At 46.9% G+C, this 18,062-nt stretch overlaps 1 protein-coding gene across 1 annotated transcript in view; it reads right to left on the bottom strand.

Annotated features, from left to right (window-relative positions):
• Nucleotides 1-4,378: 4,378 nt before the first annotated feature.
• Nucleotides 4,379-18,062, bottom strand: part of CASQ2 (calsequestrin 2) — a 42,360-nt gene continuing 28,676 nt past the window's right edge. The window contains exons 8-11 of the mRNA XM_067546028.1: nt 16,612-16,666; nt 15,173-15,273; nt 14,704-14,778; nt 4,379-8,305 (exon numbers count right to left, since the gene is read on the bottom strand). Coding sequence (XP_067402129.1) covers nt 8,120-8,305; nt 14,704-14,778; nt 15,173-15,273; nt 16,612-16,666 — 417 coding nt within the window. The 3' untranslated portion in view covers nt 4,379-8,119. The remainder of the gene's footprint in view (nt 8,306-14,703; nt 14,779-15,172; nt 15,274-16,611; nt 16,667-18,062) is intronic.

Raw genomic sequence — 18,062 nt, 5'->3', positions numbered from 1 at the left:
CCAAGCTGGGCAATCAGACAAAGGTATTGAAACAAATCACGAGGTTTTAAAGTGTGAGGGTGACTTCCAGTCGCCATGACCATGGGGCATTGGAGTTCACAACTGTGACCAGAGCGGTCAGTGTCGGGCACTATGGGACGGTTGCTGGAGGACTGTGGGGGTCGACATAAATAACCCAGTGTCTACACTCGCACTGCAACGAACTCAGTACATCAACTATGGGTCAGTGCCACATGGAGGGTGGGGGGCAGTTCCTGCATCTCTGTAACGGGGCGCTTACATCAGTGGGAAATACATGTAAGTGTAGACGCATGCACAAATCAGTCAGTTCAAGGTGGCTTACGTTGACCTAACTTTGTATGTCGACCAAGCCTGAGTCTCCTTAGAACCATAAAGGTGCAGAACACTGACAACAAAAACCTAACAGTTGTATAGTGCTGCACGCACAGCACTAGTCTTTAAGACATAATACTCTTCCTCCTTTTACAAGGCGATAATCTGACTCCTAAGTGGGTAGATGCTTGTGCTCTGATTGAATTTTAGTTTTTACTGCTAGTAAAAGTAACCTCAGTGAAACGAGGGCCGGGGGCTTCCCGGTAAAGGGCATTTAATCACAATCACAATCTTTCAGCTTTCTCAGAAGAAGTTTTATGATCAGCACAGAACTCATCATGGTGGACTAGCACGGGTATCACAGACATACGCTGGGGAGGGGTGGCTGTTGTGTGGTAGAGGGACAAGCTGGGGAATCTGTAAATCTTTTGGTTTGGTTTTTTGCAAAGGCCAAGCCAGGATTCCTGGGCACTGAAAACACCAGGCCCAACGTTTATACTGACTCTGTTGTTCTATAACTATTTAAGGTGGTCGCAATAACTAGTTTGTGGCTGCTTTGGAGAGCTGACAATAAGGTGGTTTTGTACGGGGTTTAAAAAAAAGAAATTCTGGCTAATACAATTATTTGTTGCAGCTCAGTAACCTGTCTGCCTAACTCCGTGTGTTTCTATGGAAATCATTGCGTGGGGGCTCTGACGTTTTGGATTCAAAGCTTAAAGCAAAACCTAGGAGCTGGTGGCAATGTGGTGTTTGGATTCAATCTCTGGCTACTGTTCAACCAAATACAAACACCCGGAGACTGACATGACGGGGAGTACAATCTGGCGCTGTGTCACGTCTTTAGCTGCGGCAGGGAGTAAGTTAGGAAGAGTCTCTACTTGCAACTGGCCGGGCCTGTGGGACAACTGGGAAAGCTCCTTCCCCATGCAACCCAGCCCAGATTTCACTCGCTGGGGCAGGACTGTGGGAGTTCAGTGGGTGTCCCCTGCAGTGCAGCCTGAAGCAGTGAAGCTCCCTCGGGGTGGAGCCTGTCGGGGCCTGATTCTGGTCCGCCAGAGGTGGTGAGTGAATGGAATTTCACGGCATGGGGAGCTCAGCCTGAACCTGCATGCCTGGCTCTAGGGAGCTGGGAAGCTGCCCTGCACCGTGGCTCAACCCGGTTCCCCGAAAGCAAAAGGAGATCCGAGCCCTGTTTGCCTGGGGCTCTCCCCGACGTGGGGGAAGCTCTGTTCTCGGCAGGCTGGCTCCCTGGAAGCAGCCGTCTCCCCACCTGGCTCTTGGCTGGGACTGAATAATAAGTGCCAGCCCCATTTAAGGGCAATCCCCCAGCTGGAAGGGGGTGGGGAGGCGATAGCAGCGGCTCTGTGGGTGCTTCCCAGATGGGTGGGTTGGTGAGCAGCCGTGAGGTCAACTGGCAGCGAGGGAGCACGGAGATGAGCTGAGGTAGTGGGGACAGTTTCTAGCCCTGGCCTTAAATGGCCTTTGACACTGGAGGGCGGGTGGGGGTGCAGGAGAGAGGGGAAAGGGCGGGGCAGGAGTAAATGGGCATAGGGAGAGCTCAGGAGAGAAGGAAAGGGACAGGGGGGCTGGATGGAGAGAGAGAGAGGAATAAGAGGTGGAAGGAGGCAAGGGATAGCCTGATTTCTCCCTCACACTGATTTTCCCCTGCTGTAAGTCCACTGACTTCCGTGGAGTTCCAGCTCATAGACACGGGTGTCAGCAAGAGCGGAGTCAGGGCCAGAGGCCACAGGAGGGACAGAGAGAGACCAGGGAAGACTCTCTGCTTTCTTCACAGCAGCTATGTGTAATCCGGCTCCACACACAGGTCCCCGAGCGGCAGGGAAGCTCCGTAGCTTTTTATAAAGTTTGTCCTCACCTCGTCCTCTGTGGGGGGACTTCTGTGGCGTGAGCTTCCAGAGATAGCCAGAGCTACTGTAATTCTAACATGAGCCTGGCCTAACTTCACAGGGCTGGAGGGGCGGGTGGCAGGATCAGACACATTCCAGTCTAGTTATTTTCCAGAAATAAGTGAAACCCTTTTGTTCGGTCCTGATAACAAACCAACGAATCATTTATTAGGCATGAAGTGCGGACAGACAGAAAAACACCCCGTATCCTGTGTGCGTGATTGGCTGAGCAGCTCTGGCGAGGAAATCCTCAAGAGTGTCTACAGTATTTTATCCAGACAGCAGAATCTCATGGCTGCCATCCTCGGAGCCATCCCCCCTGCACACCCAGAAGGCTGCTGAGTCTTAAAATACTAGATAAATCATGTGCTTCTCTCCCTTTCATGTTGGAGTTGTCACTTTAATGGTTTGATATCACCCAGCATCTGGCTCGCTCAGTCTTTTCTATCCCTTCTCTTACAGCCTCCTAAAGTGAACGGCAAAAGCTAACGCAGTGGGTTTGTGCCCTGTTTTGTTTCTTTCTGATGGATAAAGAGGGTCTGAACAGCATGTTGGTTTTAAAGGTGTTTTTGCTTGTTTGCTATAGTGACAATTCAGATCTGGCCTAGCCTGGAAGACTTTATGGGAGAACCAGTGAAATGATGAAAAGTTGAACGCTTGAGGAGGGATAGTTTTCTGAAAACAACTGGTCAGTGTGCAGTGGCAGTCAAAAAAGCTAACGGAACATTAGGAACCATTAGGAAAGAGATAGATAAGAAGACAGGAAATATTATAATGCCACTATATAAAGCCATGGTACTCCCACACCTTGAATACTGCATGCCGTTCTGGTTGCCCCATCTTAAAAAAAGATATATTAGAATTGGAAAAGGTACAGAGAAGGGCAACAAAAATGATTTGGGGTATGGAACAGCTTCCATATGAGGAGAGGTTATAAAGACTGGGACTGTTCAGCTTGGAAAAGAGACGACTAAGGGGGGATATGATAGAGGTCTATAAAATCATGAATGGTATGGTGAAAGTAATAAGGAGATGTTATCTACTTCTTCACATAACACAAGAACCGAGGTCACCCAATGAAGTTAATAGGCAGCAGGTTTAAAACAAACAAAAGGAAGTATTTCTTCACACAATCCACAGTCAACCTGTGGAACTCATTGCCAGAGGATGTTGTGAAGGCCAAAATTAAAATGTGGTTCAAAAAAGAGCTAGATAAGTTCATGGAGGATAGGTCCATCAATGGCTATTAGCCAAGATGGTCAGGGATGCAACCCTATGCTCTGGGTGTCCCTAAGTCTCTGACTGTCAGAAACTGGGAATGGGAGATGGGGAATGGATCACTTGATGGTTACCTGTTCTGTTCATTCCCTCTGAAGCACCTGGCATTGGCCACTGTTGGAAGAGAGGATACTGGGCTAGACAGACCATTGGTTTGACCCGGTATGGCCGTTTTTATGTTCTTAAATGACTTTTAGTCAGATGGTTTAAAACAATGTGGGCAGATGCTTGGGACTGGCTCTTCTGCACCCGGCACAGCTCAAGGGACAGAGGGGGGGAGCCATGAAAGTGGCTTTAACCCACTTTTATGTCTCTTCTATTCTGGAACTATCAGACTGGTCTTTGCGTGCAATTTAGAACTTCAGGTCTTTGCTAAGTTACACAGGCTGGTAACAAGCCTCAAGGGAGTGCTACGGCAGCCAGGGCTTGGTGAGATATAGCGGCCATCTGGACACATTCCTTTTCCCTGTCCATGGCCCCTGTATCTTGGGGGTGGGGGATGGGGTGGCATAGAAACAGCTGTGCTGGCCCTATGCCATCTGGGGAGTCCCCCACTATCATTGGGTAGCTGCAAGGTAGTTTTGTGCTTGCTGTGCACTGGCTGACGAGCACAAAGTAGTCATGGGTGGCGGGCAGGGTCTGGCCTTTCGTTTCTATTTATTTTTGTCACCGTCTGTTTAATGCAAATGTCTAATCAACATTTTGGAGAAAGGGGCTGAGATGAACGGAAAAAGGCTTTTGAACTAGCTTACCCTCCTGCTTTCTTCACTGCCAGAATTGCCTCCCTCTTCCCTCCCTTCAAATTGTACTTATTTTTTTTAAAAGGTTTAAAAAAAAAAAAAAAACCAAACAAACCTGAAGAGAATTAAACATCTGTAGCTTTTTAATTGAAAGGTAAAGATAAAAAGATCCCATCTGTGGGTGAAGAGAACCAGAGAAAGCCATGTTTGAGGAATGGAGGAGGGTGAAAGGACAGTACCGCAAGGAACTGCATGGGCTACAGGGATGACGGTTGCATATTTACGCTTTTATTTTCGAATACAAAGAAAAGCTTCATATTCCAATGTATAAAGCACTGAATCCCATCCTACCCGTCACAGCACTGGATACAAGTCACCTGCCAGTTTCTGCACGGAACACACCCATGTTCTAAGCATCCCTTTTTTCAAAAGAACTATTGCCTGATGCTTTAAAATGCCTTTTTTGCACCAGAGTAGTTTTAGCAGGATAGCTGCACCAGTGCAAGACTCATTGTAGAGGCTTACAGAAATGCAGCTCACCTCATTTTACACTGATACAGTGCGTCTACGGGAGAGGTTTGCACCAGGGTAGCTAGTGATGCAAATATCCTGAATGTAGACAAGTCTTTAGAGCAGGGGTTCTCAAACTGGGGATTGTGACCCCTCAGGGGGTTTCAAGATTATTGTGGGGTAGGTGTCATGAGCAATCCTCCCCCGTGCATGACAGTAAGGATGGCCTGGCATGGGGGGGGGGGTTCATCACAGCCTGAAATGTTTTCAAAGGGGGGTCCCAGCAAAAAAATTTGAGAACCCATGTCTTATAGAGCAAGCAGAAAAGGCATTGAAAAGAAGCATGCAGAAAGCTACTGAGCATTTGGGATGTCCCGTTCGTGGCAATGACCAGGAAAGGAATAAAATAATGAATTTGTTTATTCTTCATGTTCACAGAAATTAAGTATTCATTTCAGATTAGAAATCTGTGTCTGTGTTTCAGTGCTTACTTAATATCTTTATTAAGGATCCTCCCCTTTGGGGAATTAGCCTTCCATGAGCCAGTTCAGGCCATTCTAAGAACTACCCTCTGTAGCTGGTATCACCCAAACAGCTCCTGAGAGCAAGTCATAATTTCAGAGAGGACTAGCAGTTCAGGAAATTGTATAAATAACTAAAACGTGGTTTCTAAGAGAAATAATCCACAGGGGTTGCAGTTAGTGCTGTGAATGGTGAAGACAAAAATGCATGGGGTCTTTTATTCACTTGTAAATTGCAACCCCCCCCGATTAGCCAAGAAAGCTGAAATCCCGCTTGCCTTACTCATGTGAGTAGCTCCAAGGTAAAGTCAAAACAGGTAGTCTTCCTGCACGAATGATGCAATCAGGAGCTGTCCCTTAGCTATGAATTGACTGAAAAGTGTTGGCGTTACCCTTTCCTGCACTTTAAAATGCATAAAGATGGCCTCAAACTTAAAAGAACAATCCTGCTTGTTATTGACATGAGGCATCTCAGGTCCTTACATCCCCGGCAGTATATTGGGCAGACTCCGGAGAGCCTGAGCCATAAGATCATTACTGGTGGCTGTAGACAAATCTGTGACTCCCTCTCACCTCAACCAATGGGAAAAGGGTTAAGACTTAGCACACCCCCCTCCAGGAAGCAGTAACGAAGCAGGAGAAGCAGCTCATAGTACTGCCTAAAGTAACATCATCCTTCAAGTCCTCCAAGGATCTCACCAAGTCTAGAACAGAAAGGGAAGTGAGGGCTTCATGTTCCAAATGTAAATACATAGCGAATCCCGACCCCCCGTCAATGGACATATTTAAACCTTTGGGACAGAATCAGGAAAGGGCAGGTATATAGCTATATGGAGATATAGATGTCGCTATAAAATTTTGCTTTGCAGTTCACTTAGGCAGAGGCAGTTTCTGGAGTATAAACCTTCGCTCTCGTTGGGCTAATTAACATTAATACAGTGAACCACTGGAGTCCTTTTTCTCATCACACCTCCACCAGTTTTACCTCGGCGTTACTTCCATTGACTTCAATAGTTACGTCTGACTTGCCCCCCAGTGTAATCAAGATCAGAATGCTTTTTATCTTTAGTAAGAGAGAAGAAACAGACAGACCCTAACTAATCTAACAAGACAAGACAATTTGAGGATTAAAGTCTAGGGGTAAAAATGTCCCCAAATTGTCCAGCTGTTGCACTTTCGTAAGACCTAATAAAGCAGGACAATTGAAATCTGCAGGTGAGGGAAATCCATGAGACCTAAAAATGTCAAATTGGCTTGCGTGTGGCTTTCTCATGGATGGCCCTGCATTCTCCAAAATCAAGTTTCTGACCCATATTGTGTGGAACCCTTTGACTGCAAACTAATTCTCTGTCGTTCTTTAGAGTCTGCAGCCAAAAAAGGCCACACCCTTAGCACCAAGAAATGTGTGAACATTTATGCAGGTTAAAGCTTTTGAAAAACCAGTCAAGACCAGTTAGAAGCCAAACAATTTGATTCTTTCATTGCTGGTTGCCACACCAAAATTATTCAACTAAAGAGTTTGTCTAGTGAAGCTGGACAGACATGTCCCCACCTGACAGTTTGTGCACTGGAAAGGATGCCATGTAGGATTAAAATTCAACGGACTCTAGGATTGTACAGTCATGTGGAATTGGAGGATTTTAGGGTGGATTCCTATGAAGGTGTCTTCTGATTTCCCCTTGTGGAGAGGTGCGACCCCCCGCCCATGTAATTTCCAGTTACATATTTCATGTGATCTCAATGCACAAACCACAAATCAGCCAAGGATCTCTTAAAAGAAAAGATGGTCCTAATTCAGAGAGTTCCGATCCAGATTTAGATGTGGATGGAAACCTCCCCAGAATTCTGGTAGCTCATATATGGTGCTCTGGTTCCAGCCATCGTACACATGGAACAGAGGGGCAGAGTTCAGATCCAGATTATTTTAAAGCTCTGGGATCAGGAACCAGTGTTTCATTTCAGTCCATTGGGTCTAAGCCTCAGAGTTTGGATTCAGACCTGGATCTGAACTCCTCAAGAGCTTTCAGATCTGATGTTCTGGTTCTGGCCTACCTGTATTTCTACACTTTTACAAGCCTTGCCTGCGTTTGGAGCTTGTAGTGAGACACCAATCCAGGCAGGTTTCATGTTTTTGGGTGCAATTGTTTTGCACAGCTCTGCACAAAGGGAATATTCTTTCATTATAAGGATAATTGAGATTTTAACTACCATCTTTAAAAAATAAACCCAGGGCATTTATGGCTTCATCAGTGAAGAAGTACCAGACTTCCACAGTAGTCTGTGGATTGTGTGGTCTTTGCTGTGCTGCTTAGCTGAACTGCTGTGAAGTATGTTTTGATTAATAACATAGTCGGTATTTTTCAGTGACCTCCCTTGTGTCTTTCAATGAGATGAGGTCTTCAGATATGAGGCCAATTAGCAAGGAAATATAAATAGACTCCCCAAGCCTCATTGGCGGCATGGAGAAAGGCCCTCTACCATCTATCTATCCACTACCCATGTGTAAACTCACAAAAATTTCAGGAGAAATTCCCTGCAGATTTCTGGTGTCCGTATTGATGAGGCCTGATTTTCAGCAGTGCTTAGGCTCTGCAGCTGGTGTTGATTTCACGGAGAGTTGTGGGTGTTCAGCACCTCTGAAAATCAGGCCCATGAAGTTTTTGGCATTGGGAGCAGGAGGGATGAGAAAGGAGGAGGAGACGGGTGTTCAGTGACAGTTGGAAACAGTTTTCAGAAGTCCTATTCGGTGAGGCAGCTATTTATGAGGCACTGACATCCGTCCGCAAATGAAAACAATTCACCGTCCAGAAGACAAACCGTCCAGTCAAATCTAATCGTCGTCGTCATCGTCATTGTCGTCTTCGTCATCGTCATCGTCATCGTCGTCGTCGTCGTCGTCATTGTCGTCATCTTCAGTGTTTATCTTCCCAGAGAGTACGTCCTCTATCCAGTCTTCCAGCTCCTCAGCTGTGGGCAGATCATCATCATCCTTGATTTCCATCCAGACACTGTCAGCCTGAAAGAACAGATCCAGCGAGAGTTCAGCGCACCTCTCTACCAAGGGTGGCTGGTAGGATTAACTCACCCCTTTAAGGAGAGGGTAGGATTAGCTCGTGTCTTTAACTGTCTGTGGTGAAATCAGCACATGCGTGTAGCAGGGGTTTGGTAGGATTAGCCCCCCCATTTCTAACAGGGGGACTCAGTGTTGCTTTACTAAGGCCTGGGCTACTCTTAAAATGTAGGTCAGCATAGCGATGTCACTCCAGGGTGTGACAAACCCGCCAACCTAACCCTTGGTAGAGATGCAGCGAGGGTGAGGGAAGAATACTTCTGTTGACCTAGCTACTGTTGCTTGGGGCGGGGGTGGGCCTACACTAACAGAAAGACCCCTGCCATCGCCATCGGCTGTGCCTACGCTACGGGGTTATGCTGGTATAGTCCCTGTCGCGTGGATATGGCCGAAGACTGTAAGAGATGCACTCCATGGAACTGAGCCTGTTCTTAAATGGACTGTTAGGAGCTGGTCAGGTAATAGCATGCATTTTGATTGCATTTTCCCCGTTATTGGACCCACTCAGCTAATTATATTAGCCAGACGTCCCATTTCACAATACCGTTTCATATTCCCCTCTTTGTCTCCAACTCACTCCATGGATTTGTTCCACTGGACCTTCCAGGCCTTGTCATCTCTACTCCCCTCCCCAAGCCTTCCACTCTCCGGCACCCTGCCGGCCCTATCACACCGTCTGGAGGGACACTCTCGGTGTGGCAGCAGCTCCTGCTATTTGGAAGAGCTTTTTCCCATAATACTTCTTTTCCTCACTGACTTCACAGCTCATGCCAAATCTGCAGAAAACTCTGCCCATCCCCCTTGTCTGCATGTCTTAACTCTTCTCTCCCTCTGCTCATCTCATTTAAAGCTGCAAACCCACGGTGCATTTCTGTCAGTATGGAAGACTGTACAAAATAAAGATGTGGAGTAGCAAGGGGAAGCATGGTCGAGGAGTGGGGGGCTCAGGTGACCTGGGTCTGTTCCCTGTTTGGGCACAGATTCCTTGCATGACCATGGAGTTTGCTTGTCTGTCAAGTGGGGGTAATGACACTGTTCATTCATGCTTCGAAAGGCACTAGAGCAATGAAATCCCCCCAGCAAAGTCTTTCTTGCTTGAGGGACCTAATTTGCTTGGGGTCCTGATGTATGCTTTGATAAAATGCCTGGCTGCATTTCTGCCTCTAAGGAGGGCGTTGATCCCCAAGTATTTCCCTTATCAAGCATGAAGCTATCAAAAGAGATACAGAATGGCGAGCAATCCCATTGAATTCAACGGCACTGTTGGTGTGAACGCGGGCTCCTTGCGTGAGTAAGGACAGCTGGCTCCGACTCATCACTTGTGTGGAAAATAGAGCTGCAGTGTATTGTAATGTGCAGCAGCAGGGCTTTTACTCTGCCCCAGAGAGAATGGCCAGTGGGAACCTGGAACACAATGGTGTTATTATTGGCAGGTTTCTAGAGACGTGATGGGAACAAAGAGACTACTCCCACTGCAGTCAATGGAAACGTTTCTTTGTGTTCATCAGGCCTGATTCACCGCTGTGCTACTCCAGTTTTATAGCAGTATATCTCAGCTGATTTCGGTGGCTTTACATCGCAGTAAAACTGGAGCAATGTGGTGCTGAATAAAGCCCAACATTTTTATTTTCTTATGCCACTCTAAAAGGCATCTTTCTTAAACAGCCTTCCAGACAAATTGAAAACATCCTCAGGAGAAAGAAGTAAAACCCTTCTAAGCCCTACCGTCAACAATCTAGCATGTGTACAGAGAACACTGTAACAAAGCTATGGGATCCACCTCTTCTGAAAGGTCTCTAGATTGGTGACTCTCAATCTTTCCGGACTACTGTATCCCTTTCGGGGTTCTTATGTACTCCCAAGTTTCACCTCACTTAAAAACCACTTGCTTACAAAAATCAGACATACAAATGCAAAAGTGTCACAGCACACTATTCCTGAAAAATTGCTTACTTTCTCATTTTTACTATCTAATTACAGAATAAATCAATTGGCATATAAATATTGTACTTACATTTCAGTGTCTAGTATGTAGAGCAGAATAAGCAAGTCATTGTCTGTATGAAATTTTAGTTTGTCTTGACCTTCGCAAGTGCTTTTTATGTAGCCTGTTGTAAAACTAGGCACATATCTAGATGAGTTGATGTACCCCCAGGAAGACCTCTGCGTACCCTCAGGGGTATGCATACATCTGGTTGAGAACCATGCTCTAGATAACCCCTGGATAGTAATTAACACATTCCAATGGGTACCTACATTCCTGGTCAGTATCTCATTACACATCATGTTCTTGCTACTGATAGTTCTACTCCCATAAATTTCCACTGCTGTCTATTTGATGCAACTTTTAAATGATTTAAAATGCAAACAATGGCTGTAATATATTAACAAGACACATCATGGTCTAGACGCCAGGGCACTGCATCAGGAGACCTGGATTCTATTCCCAGCTTGGCCACTGACCTACAGGTGATCTTAGGTGAGACATTTCATTTCTCTCTGCTTCTGGTTTCCCTTCCAACCTTCCTTCACCTGACTTGTTTATTTAGGCCTGGTCCACACTAGAAAATTAGCTCAGTTTTAACTCCGTTGGTCAGGGGGTGAAAAAGCCACACTCCAGAGTGGCGTTTTTAAGCCGACCTAAGTCCCTGTGTAGACAGCGCGAGGTCGACCTAGCTACCGCCTCTTGGGGAGGTGGAGTAACAACGCTGACAAGAGAACCCCTCCTCTCAGTGTAGGTAGCGTCTACACTGAAGGGCTGCAGTGGCATAGCTGCAGGTGTGCTGCTGTAGTGTTTTAAGTGTAGACAAGCCCTTAGACTGTCATTTCTTCAGGGCAGGGTCTGTCCCTTAATAGGTGTACGTACAGGGCCTAGAACATCAGGGCTCCAGTCTTTGTCAGGGTCTCTAGCCACACCTTTAATATTGTTAAATGACTTGGATTAAACCTCATCAAAGCAGTTGTGGCCTCCAGCCCTCATTTAAGGTAGCTGACAGACAGCTAAAGAGTCCCATCCAAGACACAGGAGGTGTGCGAGCCCATCCAGTGATTTGGACTTTGTGGGTGGAGAGCTCCATAAGGCATAGTTTGTGCGTGTGTGTGGACTTGTCTACACTTAAAACAATACAGCAGCACCCTGCAGCGGTTCAGTGTAGACGCTACCTATGACAGGAGGGATTCTCCCTCTGGTGTAGATAACCCATCTCCTATTGACAGAAGACTTCTTCTGTTGACCTCACACGGTCTACACTGGGGGTTAGGTTGGTATAGCTACATTTCTCAGAGGTATGGATTATTCACACCCATGAGAGACATAGTTATGCTGATGTAAATTCCTAGTGTAGACCATGCCTCTGTACGGGTGGGGGTATGGGTGGCTGGGACAGAGAGAACACAAGCAGAGAGACAACAACAGAAGAGAGAGACAGAAGCATGACAGAAGGAAAGCGAGAAAGCCACACAGACACAGCTTGGATGCACCATAACATGGCCCTGAGACAAAGCTAAGAGAAAAAACTTTTTTGATAGCATATTGGCTGGAAAGGCGGGCTTGGAACAGCAAACTAAGAAACCATCTCCTGCTCTTAAATTCCTCCTGTGTTCAGAGAAACAGGACTTTGTCCATTTTTTTGTAAAGAAGCCACATGGCACCAAAGAAAATACCAGACTCTATTATCACCAATTTCTACTTCCGTGTGGAACACATGCAGGGCCTTGAACTTTGACTAGCCACTTGGGTCAGAAGGGGTAATAATAAAAATAATCCTAATAGTAAATCAGCCACATCTGGCACACTGTACATCAGCTTGATAACTTCTGACCCAAGCGTTGCTGGTTTTCTACACTTCCAACTTTTTCCACTGACACCAGTGGGAGCAGTTACTTAATAATTCTACTGTTTTGCCCTTCCATAGCCCCATCCATCCAGAGATCTCACAGCACTTGTCAAATATGAAGAAATGAAATCTCCTAGTATCCTTACAATATGTCTGGGTTTCACTAGCCCTGTTGTAGAGAAGAGGAAACTGAAGGGTGAACTGATTTGCTCAAGGTCACAGAGGAAGTAGGCAGTCGAGCCAGGAGTAGACCCCAAGGGGTATATCCTCAGCTGGTATAAATTGTCATAGCCCCATTGAAATCCCTCTCGACTCTCCCCTGAGGTCAAATTAACATTCAGATTTTTTATTAACCAAATTTCAAATACAAAAAGGGTCATTAAACCTGGACTCTGTGTTATGAGTATTTATATAGTTGAGGGAATTCTGATTCCCAAGCTTCTGTTTATCCAGACAGCTCCTTTTTATGGTTATAGAAGGTTACATTTTACAGAATCCACCCATTAAAAGAAGCCTGTAAATCTGGAGTGTGTGTTAGATGTTTTCAGATAATCTCCATGTTTATGTCAGAATGAGGAGAAAAAAATGTTTTTCTCCATTGTCTTGGCATTTGGCATGTCACGTATATTTTATTTTCCTGATTGTTCCTTATGATTGGTAGTTGATTTAGAAGCAGGCTTGGGTCCCTAACCTGACCGTCAATAAATGCACAAGGAGTTTGCAACCTGACATTAGGCCCACATATTCCTGGTACACACACACAATGGAAATAATAGCATTTTAATGGCAAGATTTAATGCTCATAAAACCCAGGCAGGTAGCACAATGGCAAAGTCTGAGTCACCCAAGGCTAGTTCTGGAAGGTGCTGAGCACCCTGGAGTCCAACAGAGTTAGGAGGACTCAGCACCGCTCAGCAACTGCAGTGGTGACAGAGGTATGTTTTGAGTTGCTTTGCACTCTCCATGGTAACACAGGAGCATGACTTAGAAACAGTTGCCAACCGGGGAGGAAAATTCCATGTGTTTGTGAAGTGCAATAGGACGGGGCCGCTTAGCTTTTGTTTTACTGGGCATGCACATGAAACAAAATAAGAGCTGAATTGTGCTCCCCCCAGATCCTTTACATAGGTGTGCTCATGTGCGGAGGGACTCAGGGAATCTCCCTCACTCCTCTGGTCTAGTGCCCCCTCCCAGAGGCTTCTTCACTAGGGAACATGAAGGTGGGGTGGCTGCCAGCAGTATGAGGGGCCCAGGCTGTTTTCTGGGCAGAGGGAAGCCACGGCTGTGTCTCTGCTGTTCTGGGATGGCTGCACGGTGGTGGAAGGTGTTGGGTATACCTGCTGAACAGGTATAACAAGGGCTCCTGTCCCTCCACCCCAGGCATTGAGAAGAATTATGGCTTTCCTCCTCCTCTTCCCCACTGCAGCTGGAGCCGTACGTGAGCCCTCAATGTGTTTGTGATGGAACGGTGTCATGGCCAGAAAAGGGCCTTTGGTGTGAGACTGCAGGAGGCGTGCAGCTGGAGAGGAACATCTGTACTCACAGTTTGTGTAAGGCCGGGGAGAAATTGAGGCTTCGTTACATTCCATTAAAAAAACTCAGCGAGAGTTACGCTAGCGTGGTTATCATCAGACAGGTGGCCATGTAAGACCGGCGTCTGCTTATGCAGCACATCTGCTCCCTGTGCATTAAACCCAGAGCTGTGCTCTAAGTACGTTATCAGTGTGTTCACTCTCATCTGCTTCACTCTTGTGAAGACCGATACATCCATGGTCACTACGGTTATGCCTCTGATCCAATTCTCCATAGTGCCACTGAGCGCAATGGCCTCACAGTGGACTGGGTGCCCTCATATACAATAATCTTTCCACGGAGATCCTACCCTTGTCAATTTATATTGCGTTCTTATGGCTTCTTACTGTATCTCTAATCTGTGCATCTGCCCACCGTTGTCCGCTAGTGACCATCTTTCCTTACACAGTCAAACCGTGTCCTTCTGTTTTTGCCACGCAACTAACCTCCTTCTTCTTTCAGTCCCTACGCTCTCTTTTGCCGCTCTGTTTCTCTGCTGAGACCTATAGAATTCCATGCAAACAAGACCCTACTGTGAGTGACTGATTCTGGAAGACTCCAGTGGAAGTGATGAAAACCTCATTGTATGAGTCATTTAAAATGAAGCTGGATAGCACGCTGAGGAACAGTCTGTAGGGAACAATCTCGCACTGGTCAGAGGTGTAGTCTACATGTGACTCAGCAGCAGAACTGCGTCCCCGTTGAAACCCTGGGTCTGGACATTCCTGAACTTTGAGATGTTCAGAATCCAGATCCAAAAGAAAATGATGTGGCTTGACATTTGCTTTGCTTAACAGGAGTGAAATTCTGGTTCCACTGAAGTCAATGGCAAAACTTCTACTGACTTCACGGGAGCCAGGATTTTGCCTTCGCTCTGGTCCTTCTTAGCATCTCTGGCTCTGTGACTACTGGATCAGCTGTGTTTGTGATACTCACATCTGTGACATTTACCACCCCAATCTGTGGCTTGAAGAGGTCGATCTTGAAGGTCTTCTCCCAATAGCTGATGAGCTGCACAAATGAAAAGAAAGGTAAGACAAAGGTGTTTAAACAACCACTCCATGTTAATACAGCCAGCTGGCTATTGGAGAAGAAATCATCCAGCGGTCAGTCTGGTCCTGGAAATCAGACATGGGATCTCTTGTGTGGCAGTATAAAGTGCTAACCAGTGGGATAGCCATTTGATCATGGAAACACCAGATCAGTTTCTTCTCCAGCACTGCCATGTAGATTTGACTGGGAGGTGGATCCTGGCTGGTTAGCTCCCAGTTTGATGTGCTATGCCTCAACTTCCCTCCCGTCATCTCATCTCTTCTCTTCCCCTATATTGTGTGTGTGCTCTGGTATAATGAGCATTCACATGCACAACAACAGTCAAGGAGGGAAATGATCCTCTGCCACTCACCAGAGGAAAGTCGTCAGGGTCAATCCACACAATACTTAGGTCAGGATTGTTGGTGTTCTCCTTGGCAACTTGCTTCAGAGTCTCCAGGAACTCAAAGCCATCTGAAATGATATAGATGAACCTCTAAGTTTCTCCAATGAGCACCCCAATACAAGCTCCTTGTGTTGTTACAATGTCCAGGCTAAGGATGGCATATACATCTTCTTTTTAAAGAACCTCTGTTCTTTATAATGGTTGCTACATAACAATGCTTTGCACTTCTTTAGCACCCTTCCATAAGATCAAAATGACTTAAATACTAATTAAGCCTCATAATAGCTCTGTGAAGTGGATCAGTAGCTTTTCCCCCATTTTACAGATAGGGAAACTGAGGAAACGAGAGTGAAAGGTGGGATTTTCAAAAATGTCTGAGTGATTTAGGACCACTAATCCCATTGACTTGTGCTCCTAAAACACTAAGATAGTTTTGAAAATCTCACCCTAAGTAATTCACCCAAGATCATACAGCAAGTCAGTGGCAGAATTGGGACAAGAACCTAAGGATCCTGAATCCCATCCTCTGCTAACTCAATCTGTGCAGTAGGATTCTAGGAACTGCCATCCAAAACAAACTAATAGTTCATGCAGAAAAATATTCTATTTCCAACAGGTGTCAGTCAAAAACTTCTGAGGAAAATGTAAGCTCCTCATGAATCTCCTATCTGTGCCATGCTGACTGGTAAATTTCTTCCTGACCTCAGCAGGTGACCAATTTAAGCCCTGAAGCATGAGGATTGATCATCCTTGCAATTTAACCCTAACTGGTGTAATTGCTGAAGCTATTCTTATTCCCTGGCTGAAAGTTCACACAAGCATCCTGGCTCCAGTTCCCTGCAGGATCTGTCTGCCTTCTCCCAGTTTGTGTGTGGGAGTCTCACTGCTTGATGGAGGCAGGGCTGCCGAGCAGGTCTGACAGGCTCGCCAACTGCCAGTCTGCATTCGCTTTGGAAACTTTATCATGCCAGGTAAGATTGTAACTGAACTGCCAAGCAACAGACACACACTTCTTTCTGTGTGACGCTTCCTTGTGGCTGCACTAGTGAAGGGGCGAGACTTCCCTTCACAATCAGCACAGATTCCAAGGCGCTCAATGCGAGGTGGGACCCAAGTAGAGGGCTGGAAGGGGACGAAGGTGCCTCCGAGATGTTGAGTGAGTTTAACAGCGCGCGAGCTGGCATCACACACACTTTGAGGCTGGGAAGGAGGAGCCTAGCAGGAAATTAACTAGCAAGAGAGGGGGTGAGGAGGTGTAAGTCCTTGGAGCTCAGAAGCGGGCCTATGTGTGAGGCTCCTACCAGATGACCGTAATGCAAGTCAAAGCTGATCCTAGTTACGGTAGATTTCCAGCTAGGTGAGGGGAGAGACGGGAATCGTGTAGGGGGAAAAAAAGGGCTTCCTACCTGGGTCGTCTTCTTCAGCAAAGGCCACAATGTGGATACCATCCAGGTCATCCTCCTGTGGACAAGACAGCTGTTTACGGACTGGTCAGGAGACGGGGAGAGAGCAGTGAGAGGGTGGGAGGGGCACTGGGTGACCAGATGTCCCGATTTTATAGGGACAGTCCCGATACTCGGGGCTTTGTCTTATATAGGCGCCCATTACCCCTCACTCTTTGTCCTGATTTATCACAGAGGGGCAGCTTGAGTGTGGGTTGCTGGTGGGGATGAGGAGAAACAGGGTGCGGTGAGGAGAAGGACCTAGATGAGGAAGAGAGGGGCACTGCGAAGCGCGGCTGAGACTGAGTCACAGTGTGACATGAGAGGCGGGGTTTGGGGGGGGTGGGTACCACAAGGAGGCGTTTGGGCTGGGGTTGCCGTGGAGTAATGCACGGCACTGGCTGGGATCTGTTGTTATAGATGAGGGGGAGGTCACCATGCCAAGGGATAGAGCTGGAAGGAGGGAGAGGAGGAAGAGAAGACCTTGCAGGGCGTGGACGCGGTTGCTGAGAGAGAGACGAGACAAAGGATGGCCCTGCGAGCCTGGCAGTGGTGCAGAGACATTGTTCCAGTAGCAGGCCTAGTGCCCCGTGGGGGGCTGTGGAGCGCCTGGTGAGTATAGGGTCCTTCTACACCAGCCAGAGCCTGAACACCCTGAAACGCTTTCCTGCTGCCAGGGGCCAGTGTGCATGGCCGTGGCCCATCCCCTCCAGACATGGCCCTTCTGGGCTGGTGAGAGATGCCAGGAGCATCATCTGGTGCCCCTCTTCCCCCAATCCTGGGAGAAATGAAGAGGCTCAAATGAGTCTCTGTAAGAGGGGAAGGGCCCCAGGTTTTGGGAGCGGGGGAGGTCTCTGTGAGTAGTGTGGGGGATTAGATGGGGGGGTTAGAGGTGAGGGAGTGCAGAGGAGTGTCTTTGTGAGATCTGACAGACTTAGATGAAGCTCATGTGAGGGGCTGGGGTGGTTTTCTCCACAAGCGCTGTGGAGGTGCGAATGGGACTTGGATAACAACATGGGCAAAAGCCAGTGGATCTGTCAGGCTGTTCATTGTGCACCTGCTATGAAAGTCGTCCCAGAATTATCCCATGGAAAAGCCGCCGGTTCTTCATCCTCTGCTGATCCCAGTTTCCATTTCAATTGATTTTAATGCAAGAAAAAATTCCCATCTAAATGCTAATTTCTTTTCCCCTTTGAGCCCAGAGGTGACAGAACCACTATCAAAAACTAAAAACAACCACAGCAAAATGAAACAAGCGAAAAAGATTAAGTGGAAAACATTATCTTTAAAAACAATAGCGGGGGTCTGGCCTGTGCTAGTTTCTTTGGGGAATCACATTTTCACAGGGACACTTAGGGCAGATTTGCCTGCAGTTTTGTTTTTCCTTGACATTTGCCAGCAGGATCGCTGCACAG

Source organism: Emydura macquarii, unplaced genomic scaffold, assembly GCF_026122565.2.
Source record: "Emydura macquarii macquarii isolate MOO-44397 ecotype Brisbane River unplaced genomic scaffold, CSIRO-AGI_Emac_v2 contig_1119, whole genome shotgun sequence".
NCBI lineage: Eukaryota > Metazoa > Chordata > Testudines > Chelidae > Emydura > Emydura macquarii.
This window is presented reverse-complemented; position numbering and strand designations above follow the sequence as displayed.